At 37.5% G+C, this 27,741-nt stretch overlaps 1 protein-coding gene across 1 annotated transcript in view; it reads right to left on the reverse strand.

Annotated features, from left to right (window-relative positions):
• The window catches only part of macf1a (microtubule actin crosslinking factor 1a), a 325,705-nt gene that overhangs the window by 182,714 nt on the left and 115,250 nt on the right, over positions 1 to 27,741 (reverse strand). The window contains 15 exon segments of the mRNA XM_055156981.1: positions 2 to 586; positions 6,709 to 6,844; positions 7,586 to 7,677; positions 7,843 to 7,965; positions 8,049 to 8,147; positions 9,337 to 9,444; positions 9,533 to 9,616; positions 10,396 to 10,555; positions 11,739 to 11,932; positions 13,311 to 13,449; positions 14,247 to 14,425; positions 16,146 to 16,312; positions 17,840 to 18,023; positions 19,693 to 19,819; positions 21,690 to 21,844. Of these exon segments, the coding sequence (XP_055012956.1) occupies positions 2 to 586; positions 6,709 to 6,844; positions 7,586 to 7,677; positions 7,843 to 7,965; positions 8,049 to 8,147; positions 9,337 to 9,444; positions 9,533 to 9,616; positions 10,396 to 10,555; positions 11,739 to 11,932; positions 13,311 to 13,449; positions 14,247 to 14,425; positions 16,146 to 16,312; positions 17,840 to 18,023; positions 19,693 to 19,819; positions 21,690 to 21,844 (2,532 nt within the window).

A 27,741-nucleotide genomic window follows, 5' to 3' on the forward strand; every position in this document is an offset into this window, starting at 1 on the left:
TTCCTGCTTGCTGTTTGACGGGAAGCAATAAAAATCCAGAATCTTCGTCGGTAATGCAGTGTTGTTGGAGATCTGAGAGACTTAGTTTCTCAGCAGTATTTGGGTCAATTAGCTCTTTCGCGTTTGACATTGAGTGTAATTTTCGAGCAAGATTGGGAGTTAAGATTTTCAGGTCTTCTGCTTGCTCAATACTTATTCTAGTTTCATTTGTTTCATTTATAAGCCCACCAGAATTCAATTGCAAAGCCAGTACGTGAAGACCAAGCTCCTCTCTGATTAAGGAATTCTCAATCGCGTTAACAACTGACTTAACATTTAGTTGCGCGTTCTTTCCCATAAGATAGAGGGCGTTGTTAAGTTCAGAAAGGCACTGCTGCGTGTGTCCGTTTACAAGTCCGATATCTTCTCCTTGCTCCAGCGATATAAGGAAACCGGACTGAGGTTGAAGAAGGCCGCCCCAAACTAGCTGTGCCTCCAGGAGAACCAAGCACGTGTCCTGGTCAATGAGTCCACGTTGGGCTGCTTGAAACACGGGGAAAGTCTCCACGGTCCCCAGGTCAATCACTCCGGCAATGACAGGATGAGTCTAGGAGAAAGAAAAAGTAAAATGTAAGATTGCGTACTGGTTAAAATTGATTTGTAGAGTTAATCAAATGTTATAAAGGCTAAAAACAACTACAAGAACACCACGATCTAAAGAAAAAGAAAAGAAACGAAACCCACAGCCAAAATTAAAGGGATAGTCGAGTATTATGTGATTCATAAGATACTTTGGGATTGGCAGACTTTTTATAACAGTAATGTCAGTATATATCATAGACCGATTTTGGCTCCATCGACCAACTTACTTTACACTTAAAAATTGTCAACCCTCTCTGTAACTGCTGCAGTAAGACTATGTTCATATTAACCTGCTCTACATGATCCTGGTGTTTTTTATTTTGCTTTTTTATCACCCCATAACCGCTATCAATGAGCTTCATTTGACTGGAACCAAACGCTAAGGGCGACTTCACAACTTTTAGTCTACTTTTTTATACAGTCTATGGTATATTTAAAATTTGGACTAGTAAACTAAAGCAATTGAGAGTTAAAGGCCTATTCATTCTTTATTAGAACATTAGAACATTAAAGCACCCAGGGCTGGCCGAACAAAAATCAAAAATCATTTTGTTCGTCCAGCTCCTGTTCAGCAGTTCTTCGGCTTGTTCTCGACATCTCAGCTGAGCAGAATTTTGCTCAGAAACGCTGTCTGACATCTTCGCTCTCACTGGTTATTTATGTTGGCGTGGTTTATCTACCAACGGGTGCCTGAGATCCAACGACTGCTTCCTTGCCGGTGCGGAGCAAGAAAAATAAAAGGATGGTTTTGAGTCACAGCTGGCGGAAATGGTGAGAAAATACAAACATCTATACGACACAAAGTTCAATGACTATAAAAAGGCCAAATGGCAAGAAATTCAAGCAAGGAGATCGCGGACATTTTAGGTTTGGATGAAAATCAGTGTAGAAAAGACTGGTGTAATTTCTGTGACAAGTGACAAGCCAAATAATGTGGGTCAACAAAAAAAAAAAAAAAGTGGACAAACACAGGAAAAAGTCCACCAATATGACTCCAAGTCAAATAATAGGCGCAAGAGACCGGACAGAGTGAGGGGTGGGCAGTTCGACAGCAGAACATCTTTTAAAGTTGAAATGTCAGAGCCCAAACAAATTATGTTCTTGTTCTTATCACCTCAAGAACAAGAACAAAGTTATGTTCTCATGAAATATGAATGGGCCTAAAGTCTTTGTTTAAATTCCCCATTGTGGCACAAATAAAGGTTCTTTGATCTTAAAGTTGTCCAGCACAAATTTCTGCTGGAAAAATGCTTTAACTGTCCTAAAGTATCTAACAGAATCACAAACATGATATCCCAAACATAAAACTGTCTTTGATTTTATGTCAAATAAAAAATATTTCATTCATATTTTTATTTTTAAATGAAATTACACACTCAAATGTTAAATCTAAAAGTAAATTTGGATTCTACAGTACTTACCACAGCAAATATAAGCATGCAACAAAGCAGTAAAAGCACACACAATAATAAAGTGCATCTAAAAAGAGGGATATTGCCATAATTTAATACAATAAACATAAAAAAACATCCCAGTTTTTAGATGCACTTATACAAATGAAAAACACAAAAAGCCAAAAAAGTAAAGAATTGCTCTAAAACTGTAGAGAAAAAACAAAAACTTAACGGTAAGAGAAAGCAAGCAGCACTTACCGTACAGGACCTTTCCTTGGCAACACACATTTGGGCTCGAGCGACAGGTGAGAAGCTGGTTGTTAGCACTTGGCATGCCACTCTCCACTCTACCAACCCTAAATTAAACCTATCTACTTTCAACTCACTCAACTAAATAAAAAATATATACGTTTTTACTCATATTTGACATTTGACTGCACTATAAACCAGTATCTTTAGCCTCTCTTTCCACTTCTGGCTCAAAGAATGGCGTCTTCTGGCAGCTGTTAGTGATTTTCAAGCAGAATGCTGGTTTAAAGTGTCACACACATTAAATGCATTAGAAAAAAACAAACATTTCACACACATAACACGCATAGTTTTTGGTGATCTGGACACAACATGCTCAAATGGTGAAGTTTTGCATAGCTGGCCGTTGGTGCACCAAGACTCAAGTTTTCTAAAACCTTCATGAATAAGACGGTTTGATATCATTATAATGGCATACGCTTAATGGACAGTCATGTTTCAGTGTTTTAGATTTCATAGGCTTTTCATAAGTGATGCAAGGAAATAAAATATAAAATGTGAATGTTGAAAAAGGCACAAATAAAGGTCCTATACTATATTACGCAAAATTGACTCTTTTGAGCTTTTAGTCATGTTATAAAGCAGTTATCTTGTCAAAAACAGACCTGGATTTGTGTTTTGTTTCATTCACATGTTTGAGAAATCCTTTATTATTAGTCTGTCTACATCTCCAAAGCTCGGATTGATCCGTTCCTCCTTGTGATGTCATGAAGTGGTAGTTTTCAGACCTCTAGTTTTACAAAGCATAGAGAAAAATCCCACACACCGTCAAAATGTGAGACTTATGATGACATACAGCACAACGTTTCAGCACTAGGCCTTCATCAAGTAGACCCGTTTGTGTGCCGAAATGTTGCACTACAGCGCAATAAATCTCCTAATAAATCCTAATAAATCTCACATTTTGCAAGTCAGACGGTGTGCGGGATTGTTCTCCATGTTCTTGGGCTGCTCCCTCTCCTCCAACGCACCCGTCTCGAGTAACTGATGTGCGAAGTTCTCATTCTTTTATACATTTAGTTTTATAAAAATTATCCAAATGATTCTAGTGAAGTTGTATGGAGTTTAAAAACACAGTGGAGTACTTGCTGTATTACAACATGACATCACAAGGTGGAATGAAGCGTTTTCCGTTTCAGATAAAGACCTAAATACACAGGGTTTATGTGCTAAATGTGTGAATAAAAACAAAACTCCAGGTCTGTTTTTGATGAGAAAACATTATAACAGATCATAAAAAAGCGTAATATGGACCCTTTAAAATCCGTGTATCATTCCTTCATTAGTTTTTCAAAATAAAACCAGAAATAAGAAAACACAAAACCCAAACTATTTTCTTCATTATTTGTCTCCAAAACCAAAATGAAAAACAGATAACTATTCAATTTTTAATTTTTGGATTTTGTGTTTAAATGAATAATGGAAAAAACTGTTTCCCGTTTCTGTGACTTATGTGACTGTGATGCCGGACTGAACCAGGACTGAACCAGGTCCGGGATCAGACCAGAACCAGACCGGGACTGAAACCAGAACTTACATCGGGACCGGACCAGGACTGAGACCGGGACTGAGACTGGGAACAAGACCAGGACTGAGACCGGGACCAGACTGGGACTGAGACCAGGACTGAGACCGGGACTGAGGCCGGGACCAGACCAGGACCAGACCGGGATTGAGAACGGGACTGAAACCGGGACCAGACCAGAACTGAGACCGGGACCAGACCGGGACCAGACCGCGACTGAGACCGGGACCAGATCAGAACTAGACCGTGACTGAGACTGGGACTGAGACCGGGACCAGACTGGGACTGAGACCGGGACTGAGGCCGGAAACAGACCAGGACCAGACCGGGATTGAGAACGGGACTGAAACCGGGACCAGACCAGAACTGAGACCGGGAACAGACCAGGACTGAAAATGGTTTAGTCCTGGTTTAATCCTGGAGCAGACCGGCATCGCAGTCACGGAAACATTTTTTCCATTATTCATTTAAACACAAAATCGAAAAACTGAAAAAACGCAATATTATCTGGTTTTTTTTTTCATTTCGGTTTTGGAGACAAATAATGAAGAAAACTGTTGTTTTTTCATTTCCTTATTTTTGGTTTTATACTGAAAAACACACGAACAAATGACACACGGATTCTTTAAGTGAAAAAATGAACTGCATAAAATGTATAAATTCTATATAGAAAATAAACATTATGAGCACTCCACTTTGTACTGAACAGAATTAACTTTTCCCTTTATACAGTATTTGTCAGAAAACGGCAAACGTGTATAAAATAATATAACTGTTAATATAAATACATACAAAATACTCATTGTGTCATCCTTACAAATTTGCATCATTATGTAAGGACACACAAAACAACACAACGTAAAGACGATGCTGAAAACTAAAATGAGAACTACAAACTACGAACTACAAACTACAAATCCACGGTGGCACTCCGAGGGCCGGGTATTAGCCACGTTAGCGTTTAGCAGATGAGTTTTGATCGTGATGGTAATGACATGATGATAAACAGTGGTGGTGATGATGAGGGAATTACTGAACAAGCTGTTTTAGAGGGTGGACGTGAAATGGACACACCATGCTCAAACCCAGTTCAGACAGTGGCATCCAGGAAAGACATACTCACGCTTTTAGTCTCGTTTTATTTGTTTTACGTTGGTATAATTCAGATTCGAGACCCAAATCTGGACCCAATTTAGAGTAAAGTAGTACTTTTTAAAATAAAACAATACGCAGTCCCATAAATGTTTTTATTTTAGAGGCTACAGAGTTTGGACTCATTCTCTTGTTCAATGTTTTTTTTTTCTATGTTTACTGCTTTCTATATTTGATAGACACGCAGAAGACATTAAATATATGAAGCAAAAAAGAAGCAGAAGAAGCAGAATCAAAAAGCAGAAGAAACAAAAGAAGTAGAAGAAGCAGAAGCAGAACTAGAAGATGAAGCAGAAGAAGGAATGGAAGAAGCAAAAACAAAAAAAAGCAGAAGCAAAGAGGTAGAAGAAGCAGAAGAAACAGAAGAAGCAGAAAAAGAAGATGAAGAAGAAGCAGAAGAAGAAGCAGAAGAAACAAAAGAAGTAGAAGAAGCAGAAGAAACAAAAGAAGTAGAAGAAGCAGAAGAAACAAAAGCAGAAGAGAAGAATGACGCAGAAGAAACAAAAGAAGTAGAAGAAGCAGAAGAAGTTAAAAAAAAGCAGAAGACAAAGAAGAAGCAGAAAAAGAAGATGAAGAAGAAGCAGCAGAAGAAGCAGAAGAAACAAAAGAAACAAAAGAAGTAGAAGAAGCAGAAGAAGTTAAAAAAGCAGAAGACGAAGAAGAAGCAGAAAGAAACAAAAGAAGTAGAAGAAGCAGAAGAAGTTAAAAAAAAGCAGAAGACAAAGAAGAAGCAGAAAAAGAAGATGAAGAAGAAGCAGCAGAAGAAGCAGAAGAAACAAAGAAACAAAAGAAGTAGAAGAACAGCAGAAGAAGTTAAAAAAGCAGAAGACGAAGAAGAAGCAGAAAGAAACAAAAGAAGTAGAAGAAGCAGACGCAGAACTAGAAGATAAAGCAGAAGAAGGAATGGAAGAAGCAAAAAAAAAGCAGAAGTAAAGAGGTAGAAGAAGCAGAAGAAACAGAAGAAGCAGAAAAAGAAGATGAAGAAGAAGATGAAGAAGAAGCAGCAGAAGAAGAAGTAGCAGAAGAAACAAAAGAAGTAGAAGAAGCAGAAGAAGTTAAAAAAAGAAGCAGAAGATGAAGAAGCAAAAGAATAGATTTTTCCTCTTGTGTACTTGCATAAATTTAAAAAAAGAAGTTTTAAGAAAAACATTAAATAACCAAAACATTTTCAGCATATTTAGTCCAGTTTTTTCACTTTTGTTTTCTTCACTAAATAATTCCATATATCTTGCTTCATATATTTGATGTCTTCCATATGTTTATAAAACGTAGAAAGTCGTAAGAAAAACAAAACAAAAGAATGAATCAACGAGACTGTCCAAAGTTTTGACTAACAGTGTATATTATAACTTTTTTTTCTCAAATATTAGGATAAAATGAGTTGCATAAATACTGTATCTACTTTATAAATATGACTAACGAGTATTTCTGAACACTCGTTATCACCTTTTATTATGTAAAAATGAACTGAATGCCAGTCTGAAAAGGGTTGGTGCTCGTAACATAAAAACCAAATGAAAATTGTGATAAAATGGAAAAACAACATGCTGTAGGAGACATAGGAGCTGCCCACACACACTGCGCTTTTAGCTCGCAAGCATTTATTTATTTTTTTTCATTTTTTACCAAAGTTCACGGCGACCTTTTCTCACAATGACCCATAATGCCGTAGTCTTTTGTCCAAGCACCTCGTATGAGACATTTTACCTTTCTCTCCTCCTCTTTGGCCAGCTGCTGCTCCAGTTGTTGTAGCTGTTGGTTGGAGGAGGTGCAGATCTGGTTGTAGGTGGCTTTGAGATCCTCGAGCTGAGCCTCCACCTGAGCGCGCTCCCCTGGGGACAATCTACAAAGACAAAGAGGAGGAATGAGTGGAGATCGGATACAGTGTTATGCATTTTAATTGTACCATGTGTCTCAGAAGAGTTCACAGCAGGTTCAGTTTTGTTTATCAAATTTTTTTAGGTTTTATTTGACATGACGGGCTTGGCTAGAACCACACGCTTAAAAAAAAAAAAAAACTTTACAAAGACGAGTGGATCTGGAGCTGAATCCTCTCTCCCTGATTTCAGAGGGAGTGATTGACAGGTGGATTAACCAATCAGAGAGATGCATGGTCTGTTCGCGTCAAAAACAAACATTGCTGGTTTCACGATAAAGGAGAAGAAGAAAAAAAAAAAAAAACTACATAAAGGACTGATAAACATTTTTGTAGAATCAACAACCAAAGCACCAAACTCGTATTTATCTCAGGTAAAAGGTAAACTTATATATTTTGTTTTTTTGTGAAGGTTACAAGAATTTTTGAGACAGATGTCTTCCACATTTGAGAGAAACGTTCTACAAATTTGTGCCAGTGGATAGTTGGAACCAGAAACCACGCTCAACGCAAAGGCCTGTATCTTAACAACCTTACTTAACAACCAGCCAACACTAGTTTAGTTTAATTGTCACATTTGAATAGTTTAGTTCAGTTTATTTACTCTTAACTTTAAATTATGATGGCAAGTATCAACCAACAACAATAATAGCACAATAATACGCAATTAATGTATTCAAATACATTAGATATGTCTGATAAACCTACTTGCTGGCTTGTTTCGACATGAGGAAGACTTCTGTGCTTCGGATGGCTTCAGCGACTTCATCCTTTTTAGAGGCGAGCTGTTCAGCAATGGCCTGAAAGGAACAAAAACAGCAAAGTGAATTCACTCAAATGAAGCCTGATATTGAAATAAAAATGACTTGATATCTCCTACACTGAAAGCATGATGTTATAAATGAGTCTTGTAGTTGAATTGTTGTTCTCTGTGTATGCTAAAAGTCACAGTCAGAATCTCATACCTGTTGAGCGGCGAGAGAGGACTCTGCGTTTGGACCTCCTGCTCGACGCTGCAGCCCTTTGACCCATCCCAGAAGGTCAGACACTTGTCCCACTCTGGCCTGCTTCTCCTCCTCCACCTCTTTCTGCAAACACCACATCACAGCGAGAATCAGCCTCAAAATAAATGAATATAGTTATACAGTTTTAAATGGTTCAAAACTCGCACCTCTTCCTCTTCCAGCCTCCGGAGGGCGTCGCTGATGTACTTCACGTGTTGAGTGGTTAAAGTGACCAGGGCTGTGTAACGTGTGCGCAAGTCCATGAACTACAGACAGACAAAAGAACACACACAGTCATCAAAACACAAGATTTACAGAGAAAAAAGACGTACAACTATGGAAAACTACTGTGGTTTAAAATGCATCCAATGTGACTTATATATTAACATTTTCACATTGGCAGCCTGGAGAGGGCGCTTTAGTCTTGTGTGTCAGTATCTGTTGCTCCTGTTACTCCTGCACCACTGTCACTTCACTCTACTGCGCATGTCTCCTGCAGAAAGAGCCTCTGTCCTGTCTGTATCATGTCAGTCAATCGCACCATTACTTCTGTACCAATGTAAACCAACTTATTAAGACGACTGAGAAGACTGAACACAAATGCCCCCAAAAAGGAAATCATATTTTTTAGATTACAAGCTGCAAGTAACGAAATACGCAGCAGAAAGAAAGTTTGGTGTGAGAGAAACTTGTGGCACCAGGAGGATGCACCATGAAACTTTCCTGGAAGTCATTGGATGGATTGACAAAGCCTGAACTTCAGTAACAACCAAACCCATCCTGGGGTTAGGGTTACTATAATTTGCATTTGAAGATGAAATGTCGGTTCCTGGTCTCTGATTTTATAAAATAATTTTCCCCCAAAAAGTGCGACTTATAAATGTTTTTTTCTTCTTCATTCATTCTGCATTTTCTGGCTGGTGTGACTTATACTCTGGAGCGACTTATAGTCCGAAAAATATGATACAAGTTAGAATCCTGAAGGTCTAATGTGTCTATTCTTGTCTATATTTAAGATAGGTAATAGAGAATACTAAATGGTAAACAAGTTGAAATTGTTGTTTTTGTTTTTAAGAGTGAAATACATAACTAATCTTTAACAGGTACAAACGTTTTTACAGAGGTCCATCAGACTAGAAAGGTCCTATATTACGCAAAATTGATCCTTGTGAGCTTTTATCCATGTTATAATGTTATTACCTCATGAAAAATATACTTGGAGTTGTGTTTTGTTTCATTCATGTTTGAGTAATTCTACATTATTAGTTTGTCTGTGTATCCCACGTTTAAAATGATGAATTTTGATGAGGAAAACAAACCACTATTGTAAAAAATGCAAGTGAAAAAATAGTCTGGTTATTGGTTAATGTGTGATTTATCTATCCATCCATCATATCGTGTGTGTTTATGACTTCTCGGTTTATTAGAATCATAAAAACACAGCGTGAAGTTCACCTCCTGAGTGATGACGTCAGAGGATGAGTGCGGCCTCCTCCTTTTCACAGACGATTTGTGCGTCGACTCCACAAAGGCTCTGTACGTCATCAGCTGCAGCTCATAATCCTGAAAAAGTATTTATTTTTTCAAAAGTTAGACCATATTAATAACATAAAAATAAGACAACTCCCAATGATGAAGACGACGCTCTCACCTTCACAGCTGTACAGTACTGTTTGGAGTGAGTTTGGCATTCGTCCAGTTTGGTCTGATTCTTCTCTATTTCAGCTACTAACGCCTAAAAGGAGAAAAATGGGGTTAATTCATTGCACTATGTAACTTTGTAGAGGGTTACTTGACAACATTCAATAAACAAAACAACCTTACTCTTTGTTTCTTACATTTATTTGATTACATGTTGCATTGCATTGTTAGAAAAATACCTTGGAAAAAAATGCACTTTCTTATTGAATAACTTAGTCTGGTAGGGTCAGCTCCTTGTTAAAAGTTTAAAGCTATACTATGGAACATTCAGGCAAAGCAGAAAAGTTACACAGTGCTCTTTTAAATTAAATATTAAGCATTTGAAAGAATATTGTCCTTAATATCTTGAACTTAGGACACATTCTTGAATAATAACACACTGTATAGCCTAGAGGCGTGCAAAAATATCCAAATATCGATATATTGTTTTGTTTAATGTGATGATACAGTATCGGTATCGTGGGCTGCTGTATCGATATATCCCTAAGAGCAATTTTTGGTATATTTTACTAAATTATTTTGTTACAGAGCAACAGTTTTGTTGCTTGTTTAGTGGAAGGAAACTAATTTATGCGACACATTTGATATTTTCAGTGTTTTGATGATTAAAATGTTTGTGTTTCATATGAAGTTTGCACAAGAAGTGGTTTAACAAAGACTTTTACTATCACAGACATGATTTAGCCTTTATTTTTTATTGAATGATAATGAATCGAATTGAAATATATAATATCAAATCGAAAGTGCACTGTATCGAGGTATGTATCGTATCGGCAACTTCTGAGCGATACCCAGCTCTAGTTTGGCCCTCACCGTCTGCTGGGCCAGTTGTTCAGACAGGGCCTTGCTGTCCGTTTGTCCTGGTTGGGTGTTTTCTTGTCTTTCTGTCGTTTCTTCGATCCATTTGATCAAAGCCGAGTGTCCGTTTCTGTACAGCTGCAGAGACGAGCCCAGCGCCTCCAGCTCTGTTTGTCTGAAAAAGAGAAATAAAAAAAGGTAAAAATGTGTTTGTATAATTTATCATTTAACAGTGCATAGACCTGTAATTACAAGTTTGAGCAACACGGACACAGTAGCTCGGGAATTAAAAGAATATTTCAATGACAAACAGTGAACAGAAGACTAAGCCCTGCAGTCTGATGTGTGTATTTTATATTTATGTTTGTTTGTTTGCTTGTTTTAATGCTCATAATGCCCCAGTACTGTACGGAACTTTTTAGCTAAAAATAGATTAAGTATGTTTAGTTTTTTTTAGGAATTGAAACTTGTATCAAATGTTGTTTGATGGCATAAATAAAGAAAAAGTGTCTGCATGGTTTTAATTCTGTTTCCATGGAATCAAGCATTTGACGTGGCAGGCAGAAAGTTACACAGTGTTGTTTTAAATTAGAAAATAAGATAAACATATCCTATTATGACCAACATCAGAACGTGGTAACCATTTTCACATTCTCCCCCTGTGTTTTACTGTTACCCTTATGTAACAGATAATACTCCCTACAACTGTACAACAATTCACCATTATGTAACAGATAATACTCCCTACAACTCTACAACAATTCACCATTATGTAACAGATAATACTCCCTACAACTGTACAACAACTCACCCTTGTGTAACAGATAATACTCCCTACAACTGTACAACAACTCACCCTTGTGTAACAGATAATACTCCCTACAACTGTACAACAACTCACCCTTGTGTAACAGATAATACTCCCTACAACTGTACAACAACTCACCCTTGTGTAACAGATAATACTCCCTACAACTCTACAACAACTCACCCTTGTGTAACAGATAATACTCCCTACAACTGTACAACTCACCCTTATGTAACAAATAACCCTGTGTCCTATGATCTCTTGTATAAAGCTGAGATTTTATATTTTATTACTTATTTTTTTTCTATTTTATTTTGACTTGAACATTTACATTTATATAATTATGTTTCATTTGACACCTGTCTCTTGCTCTTTTTTGCTACTTACTTAGAAGTTATTATCACCATTTATATTCTCACTCTTTATTATTATATTATATTGTGATGTGTGAGTTATTGTGTCCAAATAATTTCTCCTTGTGGATTAATAAAGTTTGTCTAAGTCTAAGTCTAAGTCTAAATTCCCGTATCAGTTTTCTCTTTGCACTCACCTGGTCTCGATCTGCCTCTTGACTCCGCTCCACCTCTCGCTCAGCTGGTGGGCTTTCTCCTGGTACCGGTCCAGTTCAGGGCTGCGTTCTGGGTGGATTCTGTTGAGCTGAGATCCTGCCTCTTTGGCCTGGGCCACCTCAGACTGAAGAGACTGGAAAATGCCCTCCTGATCTGTAACTTCAGCCTGCCACCGCTACGGAAAAGAGAGCAAAAAGGGTTTAATATCATAGAAACTCATGATATTTACAGGCTTGTTTCCATGGATATGTCATTGCTCTGCCTGGAATGCTCCACAGTGTGACATTAAACAGCTCTACCTTACATTTATTCAATTACAGGTGCCTTTACTGCTCAAAAATACCTAGAAAAACAACGTAACGTGGTCTGGTTTGGTCTCCATGAAGATAGAAAAGCTAAGTGCAATACTGTGAAGTATTCCAGAAAAAGCAATAATATGTCCATGGAGAAAAGCATTTGACAGATGTTCCACCATAAAAGTTACAGAATGCATCTTTAACTGCTTGAATAACTTGAAAAATAAATAAATAAAATAAAACGATTCCCGAGATCGAGGATTTAAAGCCGGAACAAAGAGAATGTTTGGTGAATTTTATCAAGGGGAAAGACGTTATTGTCCTTCTTCCAACGGGATTTGACGCATTATATACGTTATGACCAAATAGCAGCGATTGGTTAAATAAGTAAAGCACCCACGGTCAAGCGAATGAATCCTAATGCTGAGAGGTCAGACGGTTTCTATGAAGTGAAACCAGTTGATGAATCAGGCTACTGATAATGTAATAGATGATAATGATTCCTCCATGATTTTAAATTCTTATGATTCTCATGTATGTCAACCATTATTAATTATATCATTACAGTATTATAAAACATTATGAATTCATATATTTATTTTGAAGAGGGAGCACTTTACTTCTATGAGGTATTAACTGCAAAAACATAACATATTTATATCACTTGTTAGCTTTTATTGTTTTGAAAAGGTGATATTTACCCAAAACAATTTATTATCACGTTTTACAAGTTTCACTTTCGTTTTTGACACTCTGAGTCTCCCCTCTCTTTGCTAATGAAACTACTGCACATCACATCAGGTTTGTCAAGTTGTTTTTGTATCATGTTATGGTGTATTTATAGAGAATTGTCGTGTGGGAGCATGGGTGACGAAGACTTTTGGGTTGAGCATTGCACAGAATCAGGAAAGTTTGAATTGGGCCCAGGAGGGACCACTAAATTACTCAAACATGAGGGAATAATGTTATAACATGGTAGAAAACTCTAATTCAGTTCAAATTTACATATATAGCGCATTAAAAACAACTTGTGCTTCACATAAACGTCAACAAAAACAAAAGAAGCAGATACCATGTGAAAACTGCAATAAAAACACCAAGATAACCTGACTAGCTTGTACTAAATGCCAGGGAGAAGAAGGAATTTTGCATAATACCCCCCTTTAAGATAGAGTCCCTTTGCATTTAACAACCTAAAAGCTGCCTTAGTTAAATATAACCATCGCAGTTAAGAGTTAAGAGTGGCTCATGACTCACCTGCAGCTGGTCTCTGAGGTTTTTAATGGCCGTCGTATCAGGAGGAACGATGTCTTCTTCGCTCAGTCTGCTCTCGTACTTTTTGACCTGGCTCTCTGCTTCGTCCAGGCTTCGTATTAAAACGTCAACAGTCTTTAGTCTACGGGAAAAGCACACAAAGAAACATTTTATCAACAAGAATCATTTAAAAATAAGCATAAGAAGATTAGTAATTAACAATTCAAAAAGCAGTATTTTATCTTCTAAATCACAGGTGTCAAACATACGGCCCGGGGGCCAGATCCGGCCCTCCAAGACCTTTTATCTGGCCCTCGGCTGATTTTCTACTAAAATATTTTAATTAGATTTTCTATTAAAATCTTGTTAATTTTCTGTGGTGTTTATCACAGCAGCGTCTCCAGCGTCTCTGTACGTGGCCCCTCCCACCAGAGCAGCACAAATGAAGACTTGTCTCTTTCCAAACGCTCTTAAAGGACGATCGTTTTGACTGTTGACCGTGACACCCTCATCAGAAAAATGTCCAACATGAGAAAAGTGGACGTCGAGTGCAGGATTTTCCCAGAGAAATTAATTTATTCCTATTTACAGACAAGTTCATGTTAAAACTTTGTGTTGAAATTTCATTTTTCTTAAAGTTTCAGGTTGTTCATAATATTATAATATTTTGTAAAAAAAAAAAAAATTTAAAAGAGTTCCTCAATTAAAAAAAGATTTCTGTAATAGATTTGTGTTTCTCTGCACAAATATTTGAACTTATTGCTATTTTTGGTGTTTATATGACTTTTTTTTTTTTTTCCGGCCCCTTTGGGATCAAAGTAGGTTGGATACGGCCCCCGGACCAAAATGAGTTTGACACCCCTGTTCTAAATGATCAAAAGTTCTCAAAATGTCACTGAAGGAGCTATATTTTTATGCAGTTAAATAATGTTGACTGACTTTTGGAGGAAGACGGTGGAGAGGTTGTGCAGTTTGTCGGTCTTGTCCACGGCGTAGTTGAGTTCGGAGCGGAGGGCGGGGATACTCGAGGACGAAGGTTTCTCCTCAAAGAAGCGAATACAGCGGCGAGAGACATCGCCCAGACCAAAGCGAAGATCGTCCAACTCCAGCTGCAACCTCTGGAGACGGAATAAACAGGAAGAAGGTGAATCGATATTGCGATAAACATTGAAATTAAAAGCTGAAAATGACAGACGAGGTAAGACGAGAATTCCCTACAATGGAATGTTTTAAGACACTTTTATTCTCTGGTTTTTAACACAGCCTGAGTTGTGCGGTCCTTTGTGTCTTTTATTTATTTTTATTTTACTTACTTATTGCTATTTTATAATTTTCTGGTTTTGCTTTTATTTGCTTTTACTGGTTTTATTGTTTCAGGACTGGTATGACCACATTTTATCAATTTCCCTTTTTGTCGTCTTCATTTTATGATCTCTGTGCAGCACTTTGGAAACTGCTTTGACTGTAAATGTGCTATATAAATAAAGTGGATTTGGATTTAGATTTGGATAGAAAAATATATAAATAGACAGCAGTAATTAATAAGTAATGACTCTCCTAAATTTAAATATCGAAAAAGGGCCAATATTACGCTATTTTCTGATCTATCTAACACACAAATCCTGCATATTGAGGCTCAGTTCTCCTCTCGAATTGAAAACACTCTGTTCCACCTTGTGATGTCATGTGGTAATACAGGAAGTGCTCCACTGTGTTTTTAAACTCCATACACCTTCACTAGAATCATTTCGATAATTTCAGTTCTGGAACTGTCAATCTCTACTGAAGTAAAGGTAAAAGGAGCTGTTAACTTCAAAATTACCCCTTCATTACATCACAAGGTGTAACAGAGAATTCTGAGACAATAATAGACTAGGCTACGTTCAGACTGCAGGGCTTAATGCTCGATTTGGATGTTGTTTTTTTTTGGTGAAATGTAATTTTTTTGTGAGGTCGTTCACATTTTCAGTTAAATGTGACTTGTATGTGATCTCCAGTGTGAACTTTAAATGCCCCAAAATTGTCCCACATGTGCATTGGAGGACACGACGGCGTCACACACAGCGAGCGTGCTCTGTGTTTACGGAAGTCGCCTAAGCGCTGGGCTTGTCTCCCAAAATATGGTCCAGTTCTACGTAAAATGTACAGGTTACAAGTCCACGGCCACTTTGTTTGTTTGAGTCTTTATTTTCCCTGTATTTGGCTCGCAGGATCTTTATTTTTCATTGACATTGGAGCCAGGACGTCTGTAGCCGTGCTCGGACATTTCTTTCACAATTATTTCAAAAACCGCTCGGTTCCAATAAGGCCCCTCCAGTTTGGTCTCAACACAGCGATCCCCCCAAATATTAATTAACTCTCTAACCTGGCTTTATATGAATCAGCTTTAGGAGCACATATCCAAGTGTTCCTGGTCGCATTTGAAAAAATCAGATCTGTGTTGTTCAAACTGTCATTAAAAGATCAGATACAGGTCGCATAGGGGCGATAAAATTGGATTTGGGTCACTTCAGGCTGCAGTTTGAATGTAGTCTAACAAACTTATAATAAAAAGGTTACTCAAACATGTGTAAATGGAAAGAAAAAAAACTCCAGGTATGTTTTTGAGGAAATAACAACATTAAAACATGGCTTAAAGCTCACAAAAACAAAGACACTTCCATTATATTGCATTATAATTCACAATAATTATGAATTTAACTATATACAATTACAAAACACATTAAAAAAACATTTATTGTCATGTTCAGTGCTTCTAGTCAATCATATAAGAGCATGAGCTTATAAAGTAAAGAAATCAGATGTAATGCTCTGTGTGGCCTGCAGATGGCGCCTCACCTCCTGCTCTGTGATCTGTACGGTGTTCTCTGAGGGGTCTGTGGACAGCAGACTGGGCAGAGGCGTCTGGATGCTCCTCATCAGCCTCTGTTCTGCTTCATTCAGACGCAGAGTGATGTCCTGCAGCTCAGACAGGTACGAGCGCGACACGGACTCGTCCTTCTCCACTGCAACAAGAGAAGAAGAAGAAGAAGCATTTTTAGAACAGATTGTGGTCAATAATATATGACTGCGTGTTTTTATGAGTAAGCCACATTATGCATCTCTTCTCGAGAAGCGCTATTTCTTCATAAAAGAACATTTTAGCTTATGACTCATGATCATTATACTTAGGCCTGTTTTTGTTTATATTATAAAACTCTCAAACATTTATAACAAACTAAGGCACGGGTGGGCAAGAAGTTTTTTCCATGGGGCCACACGAGAAACAGAAAATATTGTAACGCTTAACTCAGTTCTGCATAATATTAATTGTATTTCTTTATAAAAACAGTAGTTTGATGATCTGTTAAGACTGATAAGAGTTTATGTTATGACTAAGCAATGAAAAAGTGAGGTTGTCTTACAAAAATGTCATTAAAAAACACCTCTAAAATAAAAGCAATGCAGCTTTAGTCCATGTATGAGGTAAAATTATAAAATATGTTTATTTTGTAATTCCAGATTAGGTTAAACGGGCCGGTCAGAGTCAAACAAAGGTCTGTATGTGACCTGGGAGCTGTACAATGCCCAGGTCTGGACTAAGGTAACATTGCTGTTGATCTTTTATAAAGAATGTCATGACAACATTATCTTACTAAATCAATTGTTTATTTTTTTAATTATCATATTTTTCGGACTATAAGGCGCACTTCAAATCCTTTTATTTTCTCAAAAATCGACAGTGCATCTTATAATCCAATGCACTTTATGTATGAATTCTGGTTGTGTTTACTGACCTCTAACTGATTTTATGTGGTAAACGGCGCTCAAATATCTGTCAAAATATTTTATTATGACTTTGGTCAACTATGAAGCCGAACTGCTTGATAGATTGTCGGAGCATTACTGCTGCCGTAGTCAGGAGCCTAGTGGAGTTACTCCGACAGAGTGTATCAGTGCACAAGGAGCAAGCTGGTTTTTCAGTGCTTATAGTTTATGTAAATGAGCCATGTGGTTTTAAGTTTCGTTTCTGTAAAAACAAATGTGCACAAAGCTGCGTCAAACACATTATTACTCAATCTATATTTGAGTCCTCCTCGTAGGAAATAAAAACATATCAGTGTCGTGTGTTTGTTTCGCTTAATCCGCTTTAATAATCCTTTGCGCCTTATAGTCCAAAAAATACGGTAGTCAAACAAAGATTTGTCCACTAGAAAATGTCAATGTTAAGATATAGAAATATGAATAATTTCGTAGTTAAATTAAAATGTGACAATTTGAAATAGAGATAATAATAAATACATTTGTGGTTAAAAAAAACAACAACATTTAATCGAGAGTTTTTGTCACTTCATGCTCATTTGTCCGGGCGATGCAAATCTCGATAAGGGGATGATATCCACACCGACACCACACCAGGTCTAGTTCCAGTTTAAAGTGGTGTTTCTTGTGAACGCACCCCGACAGTCAGTATTATACACTGTGGACATTGCATCATTTTCCTCATTCTGACACTCTCTCAGTACTGAACCGTGTACGTGTGTGCGTCTCACCGGTCTCCATGTTGAGCAGCAGGTCCTGACAGTGCTGCTGGGCCTGGAGCACCTCTGCCTCCAGCTCCTGCGTGTCTGCTGCGGTGAACAGAGCGCTCTCTTTACTGTCACTCACGAAGTCCGTCCAGTGAGAGTCCAGCTGGTCTAGGGTCTGCTGTCTCTCTGAGGGGGACTGGCAACGCACCTGGATCAGAGGAGAGAGGATAATGAAAAATTAAGACCTTTGGCATCACAATTAACTATTTAAAACTACATATTTTATCTTTTGAATAGTCCTCAAAATGTTGCGTATAATAGGCATCTGAAATCAGGGTTCCCACTCTTTTTCATCGACAAAATTTCAAAACTTTTCCATGACTTTTTCATGACCTACAGTGAATTTTCCACGACTTTACGGCACCTACATGTGTAGAATTGATCAGACTTAGAGCTAAATATGAAATGTCAATCCTTCCCACTCCCCTTATGGTTTGGGATGATAGTTTTTAACATTCAAAATACTGTCAGTGCATTTATTGTCCTCTCTTTTAAACAAAAGGCGCAGACGTTCAGAAATGATCATAACTGAACGCTGTAGTGTGGTGAAAGAGATACTAAAATTCCATGACTTTCCCAAAACTTTCATTGAATTTACAAAATTTCATGACTTTTCTAGGCCTGGAAAATGACATTTTCAATTTCCATGACTTTTCCAGGATTTCCATGACTATGGGAACCCTGGTGAACAGATTAATAACCAGATCCAACAAAAACAAGAACAATGCATACTTATAAATTACAGCAAATGTTTTCTGCCTGAATTCAACTTTACATTGCTGTCAACAATTGCTTTTTACCTGCATAGAAATAAAGGCTGATTTATTCCTTTCCTATACTTATTTTCCATATGGTCTTTTTTTTGTTATAAAATATGAAATGCCAACCTTAGACGGCTAAGTGTACTTTAAAAAGGTTAATTAATGCGTGATATTGAACCTTCAAGTGAACCAAATGCATTATGAATTATTATGAAGCGTCTCTGCGTCCTGAGGCTGCAGTGTTATGAGGATGGTGCCACTGACCAAAAAATAAAGCAGAATTCGTTGGGTATGGGGATCAGAAAGTCTCCAAAACTAAAACATCGCCTAGTCTGGTTTAGTCTGGTCTAGTCTAGTTTTTATTTGAAGGGACGATGTACAGAGACAAGCTAAAAAAAAACCTCAAATGTTCTGCACCAAATTATAGCTAAATGAGTTCTACAAAGAATGCCAAATTAAGTGGAGTATAAGTAAGATAAATTAGGTCTGGACAATCACAAAAAAGTACCATAATCACTAATTTCTTCCTCCCTATTTTCTAGACTTTTTATTTAATGTATTTTGTCTTATTAAAATGAATTTCAATATTAATTTCCTTCAAATGAAACAGAAAACGCACACTCAAGTTCTTGTAGAGGTGCAAATGCAAGGAACAGTAAAATAAAAGTTAAAAAATGCATAGTACACTCAGATGGCTGATGTCCAAAAGCTTTTTTTAAATTAAAAAAAAAAATTAAAAATAGAAAGAAAGCCTTCATCAGATCATTTTTCTTGCTTTGGATCACAGTATGCGAAATGCTTGTCAGAACCAGGTGCTCATATGTGTGCTATGCATTTTTTCACTTTTATATTAATTTCCTTAGAATTAACAATATATTTTTAATCACTGCCACTGAACACAAAAAGAATACTAAATTTCTTCCTCCAAATCTAAACTACTAATCCAAACCACATGACCAGATCTTGATGAAAATGTGAATAACTGGATATGGTAGGATAACAAAACACACAATAAAATGGTATTCTGTGTGTTTGATGATGGTGTGTGGTACTGACAGTGTCCAGGGTCCAGGCTGAGACCGTCCTGACGTCTTTGAGCAGGTAATGCCACGATACGACACTCTTCATATTCACATGGAGCTGGTGCCAAAGAGACATCACCTTCTGGTACAGCTGCTCCGCCCTGGAAACACAACAACAATAATAATAATAATAATAATAATAATAATAATAATAATAATAATAATAATACACAAGGGTTTGACACTGTTTTGGTCCTGGTTTAAGCCCATTTTAGTCAAACTAGTCTAGTTCTGGTCTAGTCCAGCTTCAGTTCTGGGTTTAGTCTAGGGTTGAATCACTAGGTCCCTCATGATTCGATATTATGCACAATACATGACTCACGGTACGATATTATCACGATGTGGTGATAGATGCGATAATCAGTATACACTGTACATGATACTCTGTGATATAGTGTTGTATGTAAGAACCAAATACATTTTAATAACAATATTTCTTTGTTAAAACACCATTTGTGCAAAGTTAATATAAAATACATCTTTTTTAATCTTCAAAACAGTGAATATGTCAAGTGTACTACTACAACTACTTTCTTTTCACTGAATAAGCAACAAAATTGTCATGTGGTCACAAACAACAACAACAACAAAAATTGCTAAAAGATACCAAAAAATACTACTGGCGATATATTGATACAGAAGCCCATGATACCGATACTGTATCATGATATTTAGATATAACAATATGAAAACATAATATTACTCAAATTGTTAGCATAGTTGGATTTGAGTAGGAGATACTAAAACTAAAACTACTACAGAGATCAACAGCAGCGCTTACATGTCAATGGGGGTCCACTTATAAAACACTTGCATTTATCTATTTCTCTCTAGACCCGACTCTCTCTCTGCCCGCGGCACAGCGGTGGGACAGGAAACCATTCCTCCCACAGCTCCCGCGGAGCAGGGTGTCCGCAAAGTGCAATCAAGCGACGGCTGCGCTTAGTCCCGTGGGACATCTACAGTCACCTGACGGTCTATGCAGGCACACCTCTGGGTCGTAATGAAGTCCGGCGCTTTGGCCCAGGGCTCCCCCCCGAGCGATAAATGGACTAGAACTCAAGGTGGTCCCTCGTGATAGGGAACTTGAGTTATTATTTATTTTTCAGAAAGCCACGTAAAATGAGGTGTTCTGATAGGGCATGCAAGCTGTACACCAAATATAATGTTGTTTCATTATTTCGCTGTCTGGTCGGGGGATGGGGGACATCACCGTCTGGGGGGGGCCACACACAATGCTACTTGGTTTGTGGGAAACACTGGAGTCTCTTTTAAGTGCATGTGCATGAATAAATAATATATACACTGTGTTATCATTATAAATGGTACTATTTATGTATTTTGTTGTTAATGGTGCACTTTGTAATTTTGGTTGGGGTTATGCTGGTTTTTATGGATATGTCATCGCTCTGCCAGGAATGTTCCGCAGTATGGCATTAAACAGTTCAAGCATCAATGTTATAGATGATGGAGAGAAGATGGTGAAATGTAGAAATGTAAAATAAATTAAAATTACAAAATACAAAAAAATAAAAAATTATATTAAAAAAATTATAAAATAAAGCAAAAATAAATAAATAAATGCATAATAAAATTTAAAATTAAAACAGCTCTACCATACAGTTATTCGACTGCAGGTGGTGTTAGAGCTCAAAAATATCTACAAAAACAAGCATTCTGACTGTGAGTGGGGTCGCCTCTCCACAGATCTGACCTGTAACTTGGTCTGGTTTGGTCTCCATGACAGAAAAGTTTAATGCCATACTGTGAAACATTCCAGACAAAGCAATAACACCTCCATGGAGAAAAGAGAAGTTAATATATTTCTATGTCTTGTGAAGTGAAGTCCTGTTTTCTAAATTTGTATAGATTTCAAAATATGTCAAGAAAACAAAGTCCATCTGTTAGCTGGAGCATGTGGGAATATCAGGTATAATTTTAGCTCTTATTGGGTGATCTCGATGCCCTCACCTGGCAGCAGTGTCGATGGCGTCCTGGTTGGGAGGGGGGATGGTGAAGCACACGGACGGGACCATAGCCTCATTTCCTGTCGGACTGATCACTTTCCATTTGGTCCGGTGTGAGCTGTCCTCCAAGACGCACTCCTCGCCGCTGTTTATGGTGATCTGAGAGGTGAAGGATGCGAGGAGGGAGGAGGGAGGACATAGGAAGTAGGAAGTAGGACAGAGGAGACAGGAAAGGAGGACGGAGCAGAGACAGGGGCAAGACCAGATGTAGCATGAGGATAAATTAGGTTGAAAAACAAGCAATGAAGGTTATAGATGATGGAGAGAAGATGGTGAGATGTAGAAATGAAGGGTACATTAAAAAAAAATAAATAAATAAATAATAATACATTTTTAAAAAAGTAATAAAAAAATATATTAATAAAATAAAATATGAATTCAGGCAGATGGAGTATGATAGAGATAGAGTAAAATGCATGAAAAAAATTATTTAAAAAGTAAAAAGAGTAAAAAAAAAGTAAAAAAAAAAAAAAAGTAATAATAAAAAATTTAATAAAATTAAAATTAAAATTAAAATTGTATAAATTAAAATACAAATTCAGGTAGAGGGAGTAAGATTGAGAGTTGAGTAAAATGCATGAAAAAAAAAAAATTTAAAAGCAAAAAAAGTAAAAAGTAAAGTAAAAAAAAATTATATATATATATATATAAAATAAATAAAAAATAATAAATAAAAAATAAAAAAATTAAATTAAATTAAATTAAAAATTAAAGAAATTAAAATATGAATTCAGGTAGAGGGAGTAAGATAGAGAGTTGAGTAAAATGCATGAAAAAAATGTAAATGGAAGATGAGGGAACAACAGAAAAAATAAAAAAAAGATTAAACAGATAAATTAATAAGATAAATCAATAATAACAACAAAATTAGATGCAAAACAAAATGTCAACGTACATGGATTTTATGAAATTACAGCAAAACTTAAAGGTGCACTATGTAACTTTCCGGAGAGTCTATCACCATGGAGATGTTACTGTTTTACCTAGATTTTTCCACAGTATGATTTTAAACTTTTATATTTCCACAGAGACAAGCACCAAGCCAATTTACAGATCAGATTTGTGGAGAGGTGTAAGTGCTTACAGTAGAATGTTTTGTTTTTTTTCAAAGATACTGTTTCAAAGATACACCTAGAATTAAATAATAAGCAAGTTTAATGCCATACTGCGGTACATTCCAAGGAAAACAATCTATGGCGTCAAAACAGTCCCATAATACACAAGCAAGATAAAACAGGCATCCAAACGTATTCTATTATTTCACACGTGTAGATATTAACTGTGAGCGAGCAAATTCTCTTTGGTTCAGTCCTGGTTTAGTTCTGGAATCAGTCCTGGTTTAGTCCTGGTTTAAACCTGGTTTAAACCTGGTTTAGACCTGGTTTAGTCCTGTTTTAGTCCTGTTTTACTCCTGGTTCAGTTTTGGCATCAGTCCTTGGTTTAGTCCTGGTTTACTCCTGGTTAGTCCTGGTTTAGTCCTGGTTTAGTCCTGGGATCAGTCCTGGGATCAGTCCTGGGATCAGTCCTGGGATCAGTCCTGGGATCAGTCCTAGTTTAGTCCTGGTTTAGACCTGGTTCAGTCCTGATTTTGTTCTGTTTTTATCCTGTTTTTGTCCTTGTTCAGTTCGTATGAGGTGCAAAAGTCCGGGAAATGGCCATTATCCATTTCTGAATTTTGGTTTTGGAGATAAATAATGAAAAAAATTGGCTGTTTTTTCATTCTCTTATTTCATTTTTTTATTCTGAAAAACAAATGACCGAATGATACACGGATTCAGAAATCCACCTTGCGCACGAAAGAACAAAAAACAACTTGGAGAGAGCTTGTTGCCTTTTCGAGAGTGTGTCTGCCCCCTAGTGGTTGTTTTGCGCACAGGTCACAGATAATTTGAGATAATTTGCTCGTTCGCCTGAATGCATGTTTTATCGCGCGTGAATTATGGGACTATGTTGAATCTCCCTACCACATCTCCACGGACACAAGAAAGTGCTAGACTTGTACCAGAAAAGTTACAGGGTGCACCTTTAAATATTAATAAACTCAAACTTAAAGGGGGAACTACTTTGCTGCGCACATAAAGTAAAGTTTGTTTAGCAAAAGCAGCGGTTTTCTCAGTCACTTAGAGTCACATAAGCGCCAACACGGGGATAATTACAAAGCTTGATTACATAACCAACTCGCTCAGGGGAGGGCGTATAGAGAGTTAGAAGTTTATGGCTTTGAAATACATACAGTGGGAGATTTTAGCTGCACATAGAAGACTAAAGCAGTACTAGACCAAGCCTCCCACTCGCGCCCTCTCTCACCCCTCACTGCACACACGTCAATACAATAAATACCACAAGAACGTACAAAAACAGATACAGGAAAACTACGGCTGAATGAACTGAATACACAGAGAACTTCAGCGCCATCTGCCCCCCGTCTGCTGATTTCAACATGTATTGGTTTAGAGATATTTGAAATCTATAAGCAGTGTTGTGTACGGACAATTTTCAAATGGTTCAATTTGCTTAATAGATGTGGTTTTCTTGTCATAAAATGGATATTGAGACTTTTTAGAATCAAAACAAGTTATAAAAAATGATAAAATGCAAGTATATATCAGGAGAAGATTGTAAAATTGCAATGAATGAGGCTCAGTTAAAACAGGGCACAGAATTGAAGTAGCAATGAAAACCTAAAATAAAAAGAGCGTGTCTCATTATTGTATGTTGAAGGAGCTGTACCTAATGTTTATAATGTTAAAAACTAAAAAAAACAAAACAGAACTAGCTGTCCAGACTAAGCTACGTTCAGACTTCAGCCTGAAGTGACCCAAATCCAAATTTTTCACCCCTATGCGACCTGTATCTGATCTTTTAATGACAGTCTGAACGGCACAGATTCAGTTTTTTCAAATGCGACCCAGGCCACTTGGAAATGTGCTCCTAAAACCAATACATATCTGATCTTTTGAAATGTGACTTCAGTCTGAACGGTCAGGTCGCATTCATCCCACCTACACGTCAGGCTCGGAGTTTCGTCAATGGAGGGAAAGCGAGGTTAGCGAGTTTATTAATATTTGGGGGGGATCGCTGTATTCAGGCCAAATTAGAGGGATCTTATCAGAACCGGGCGGTTTTTGAAATATCCGAGCGTGGCTACAGGTGGTCCTGGCTCCGATGTCAACAAATATAAAGAGCCTCCGAGCCAAATACAAGGAGACTAAAGACTCAAACAAACGAAGCGGCCGTGGACGTGTAACCTGTCAAATTTTACAAAGAACTGGATCATATTTTAGGAGACAAGTCCAGCGTTTAGGCGACTTCCGTAAACACTGAGCACACTCGCTGCATGTGATGTCGTCATGTCCTCTAATGCGCATGCGGGACACTTTTGGGGCATTTAAAGTTCACACTGGAGATCACATACAAGTTGGATTTAATTGGAAATGTGAACGACCTCGCAAAAAAATCTAATTTTACAAAAAAATCTGAATTAAGCATTAAGCCCTGCAGTCTGAACGTAGCCTTATTCATCTTCCAAATGCGTTTTTAGCATTCTAATTATTTATTGCACTGAGTATATAAGGAGATTTCAGAATTTTCAGAGGTCAGAATTTTGCTAATTGGTAATGCCGCCAACAACAACTAGCATGCTAACAGTGCACCAAGCATTACTTCATGGCTGTGAACAATAAAAAAGCCTTATCATTTGATGCAAACAGTATGCAGCTGTCTCATTTTGACCCTAAGAGCTGTTGTATTCAATACAACTGTTCTGGGTCAAGACAAATTTTACTTTTCTACTTTAAATAATTTACAAAAAAATCCTACTAAACATGTAAGTGTAAATAGCTCCTATAGTTTATGGCACTGTTACCCTCAGGTGGGTCGCAAGAGATTTTTTTGGGTTGCCTTGTCACGATCTGCAGGTAAGTTGTGTTAAGACATGTTTTGCATAACTTCTAATCTTTTTGTAATTATTTTAGTGACTATTTTGTTCCAATATTGCTGGTTCAATTGAATGTAGAAAAGAAAAAGAAATGAGCTACATTTAATGTCCAAATAGGCGACTTATGGATCCTTTTATTGCTGCTTCAAATACTGTTTTTCAGTGTTTAAAACTTGACTAATACTAATTGTTCAGAGAGACACGATCATTCAGTCAACAATAAAATATCCTCATTAATGTTCAATAATGGTGAAATCCACCTTTATTTTGTGATTTACGAATAATGTCTATTGATTTATGACTTTTAAAATATGGGTCCCCAGAAAAAAAGTTTGGGAAACACTGCTTTATGGCGTAATGCGAATTTAAGTTTGTAAGGACTTTTCAAAACTTTCAGAGGTCAGAGTTTTGCTGGCACGGTAATGCTAACAACAACTAGCATGCAAACAGTGCACCAGCATTACTTCTTGGCCTGTGGACAATAAAAATGCTTTATAATTTGATGCAGTGGGTGTTTTTGCAATACGACTGTACTGGGGCAAGACTAAATTTGACTTCTGGCACAGCCCCTTTAATCCGGAAAATCCCGCTAAACATGTAAACGTAAATAGCTACAAAAGCTTATGGTGTAATGTGAATTTAAGTTTGTAATCCAGAATAAATTGACCAATACATGTGAAACCAGCTGTGAGCACTAGAGGGCAGTAGAGTGTGTGTGAGTCTGAGGTGAGAGAGGCAGATTATAGCAGCTATACCTGAACGTTTGTCTTGCCAACCGGGCCGACAGACGAGAGGAAAAGTGTCGGGAACGAGGGAGGGGTGAACGGATGAGGCAAAAACAAGATGGAGGAGGAGGAGGAGGAGGAGGAGGGATGGAGAGATAGACAGAAGGAGGTGAAGGAGAGAGATTTAAAGTTACAAAAGCAGCAGGTCCAGTGGAGAGTGCATGGCTTGGCTGTAAAGTGGAGGGTACAGTCCTGATGTTTCATTTATGAGGTTTTAGACCAGACTGAGAGCCCTGCATAAAAGTGTAGCATAAATAGAAAGATGTACTTCGGCAGAGTTACTTTCATAAGCTATTTTTGGAGTTTTTCTATGAATCTTTGAACAGGTCTGGACAGTGGTCACATACAAGACATTTTTTGGTTTCATTCACACATGTTTAACACACAAACCCAGGATATTTACACTGAGTTCTTCTGTCTGATAAATGATAGCACTCTGTTACACTTTGTGATGACATGAAGTAATACAGGAAGTGCTTCACAGTGTTTTTAAACTCCATATGCCTTCACTAGAACCATTTAGATAAGTGGTACCCAACATTTTTTTATGCCACAGGTTTTATGTCCAGCAATATTTTGCGGACCGGGGGCGTACGGGAGGAGACACTCATCGTTTAGTTCTGGTTAAATCCTGTTTTAGTGCTGATCTAGTTCTACTTTTAGACCTGATTTAGACCTGGTTTAGACCTGACTTTAATCCCAGTTTAGTCCTTGTTTAGTCCTGATTTAGTTTCTGGTTTAGTCCTGGTTTAGAACTGATTTCAGTCCTGGTTTCATCCTGGGTTTAATTCTGATTTAGTTCTGGTTTAGACCTGGTTTAGACCTTGTTTAGATCTGATTTTAGTCCTAGTTTAGTCCTGGTTTAGACTTGGTTTAGGCCTCGTTTAGTTCTGGTTTAGTCCTAGTTTTAGTTCTGATTTTGTTCTGGTTTAGTCCTGCTTTAGTCCTGGTTTAGAGGCGTGGGAAACATCAGAGGAGGCCCAGTTCACGAAACGTATGGAAGGGGGAGTTTAAGTTTTCGTGGCCAGTACCAAACAACCCACGGCCCAGTACCGGTTCGCGACCTGTGGGTTGAGGACCCCTGATTTAGATAATTTCAGCTCTGCACTTGCCAAATTCTACTGAACAAAAGGTAAAAAAAAGCTGCTAACTTGAAAAACTGCAGCTTCATGACATCACAAAGTAGAACAGACTGACAATAGAGGCTTATTTAAACATGTGTGAATGAAACAAAACACAACTCCAGGTGTATTTTTGGGGAGGTAACATTACAA

This window comes from Boleophthalmus pectinirostris, unplaced genomic scaffold, assembly GCF_026225935.1.
Source record: "Boleophthalmus pectinirostris isolate CB_2022bp ecotype Guang Dong unplaced genomic scaffold, ASM2622593v1 HiC_scaffold_21, whole genome shotgun sequence".
NCBI classification, from domain to species: domain Eukaryota; kingdom Metazoa; phylum Chordata; class Actinopteri; order Gobiiformes; family Gobiidae; genus Boleophthalmus; species Boleophthalmus pectinirostris.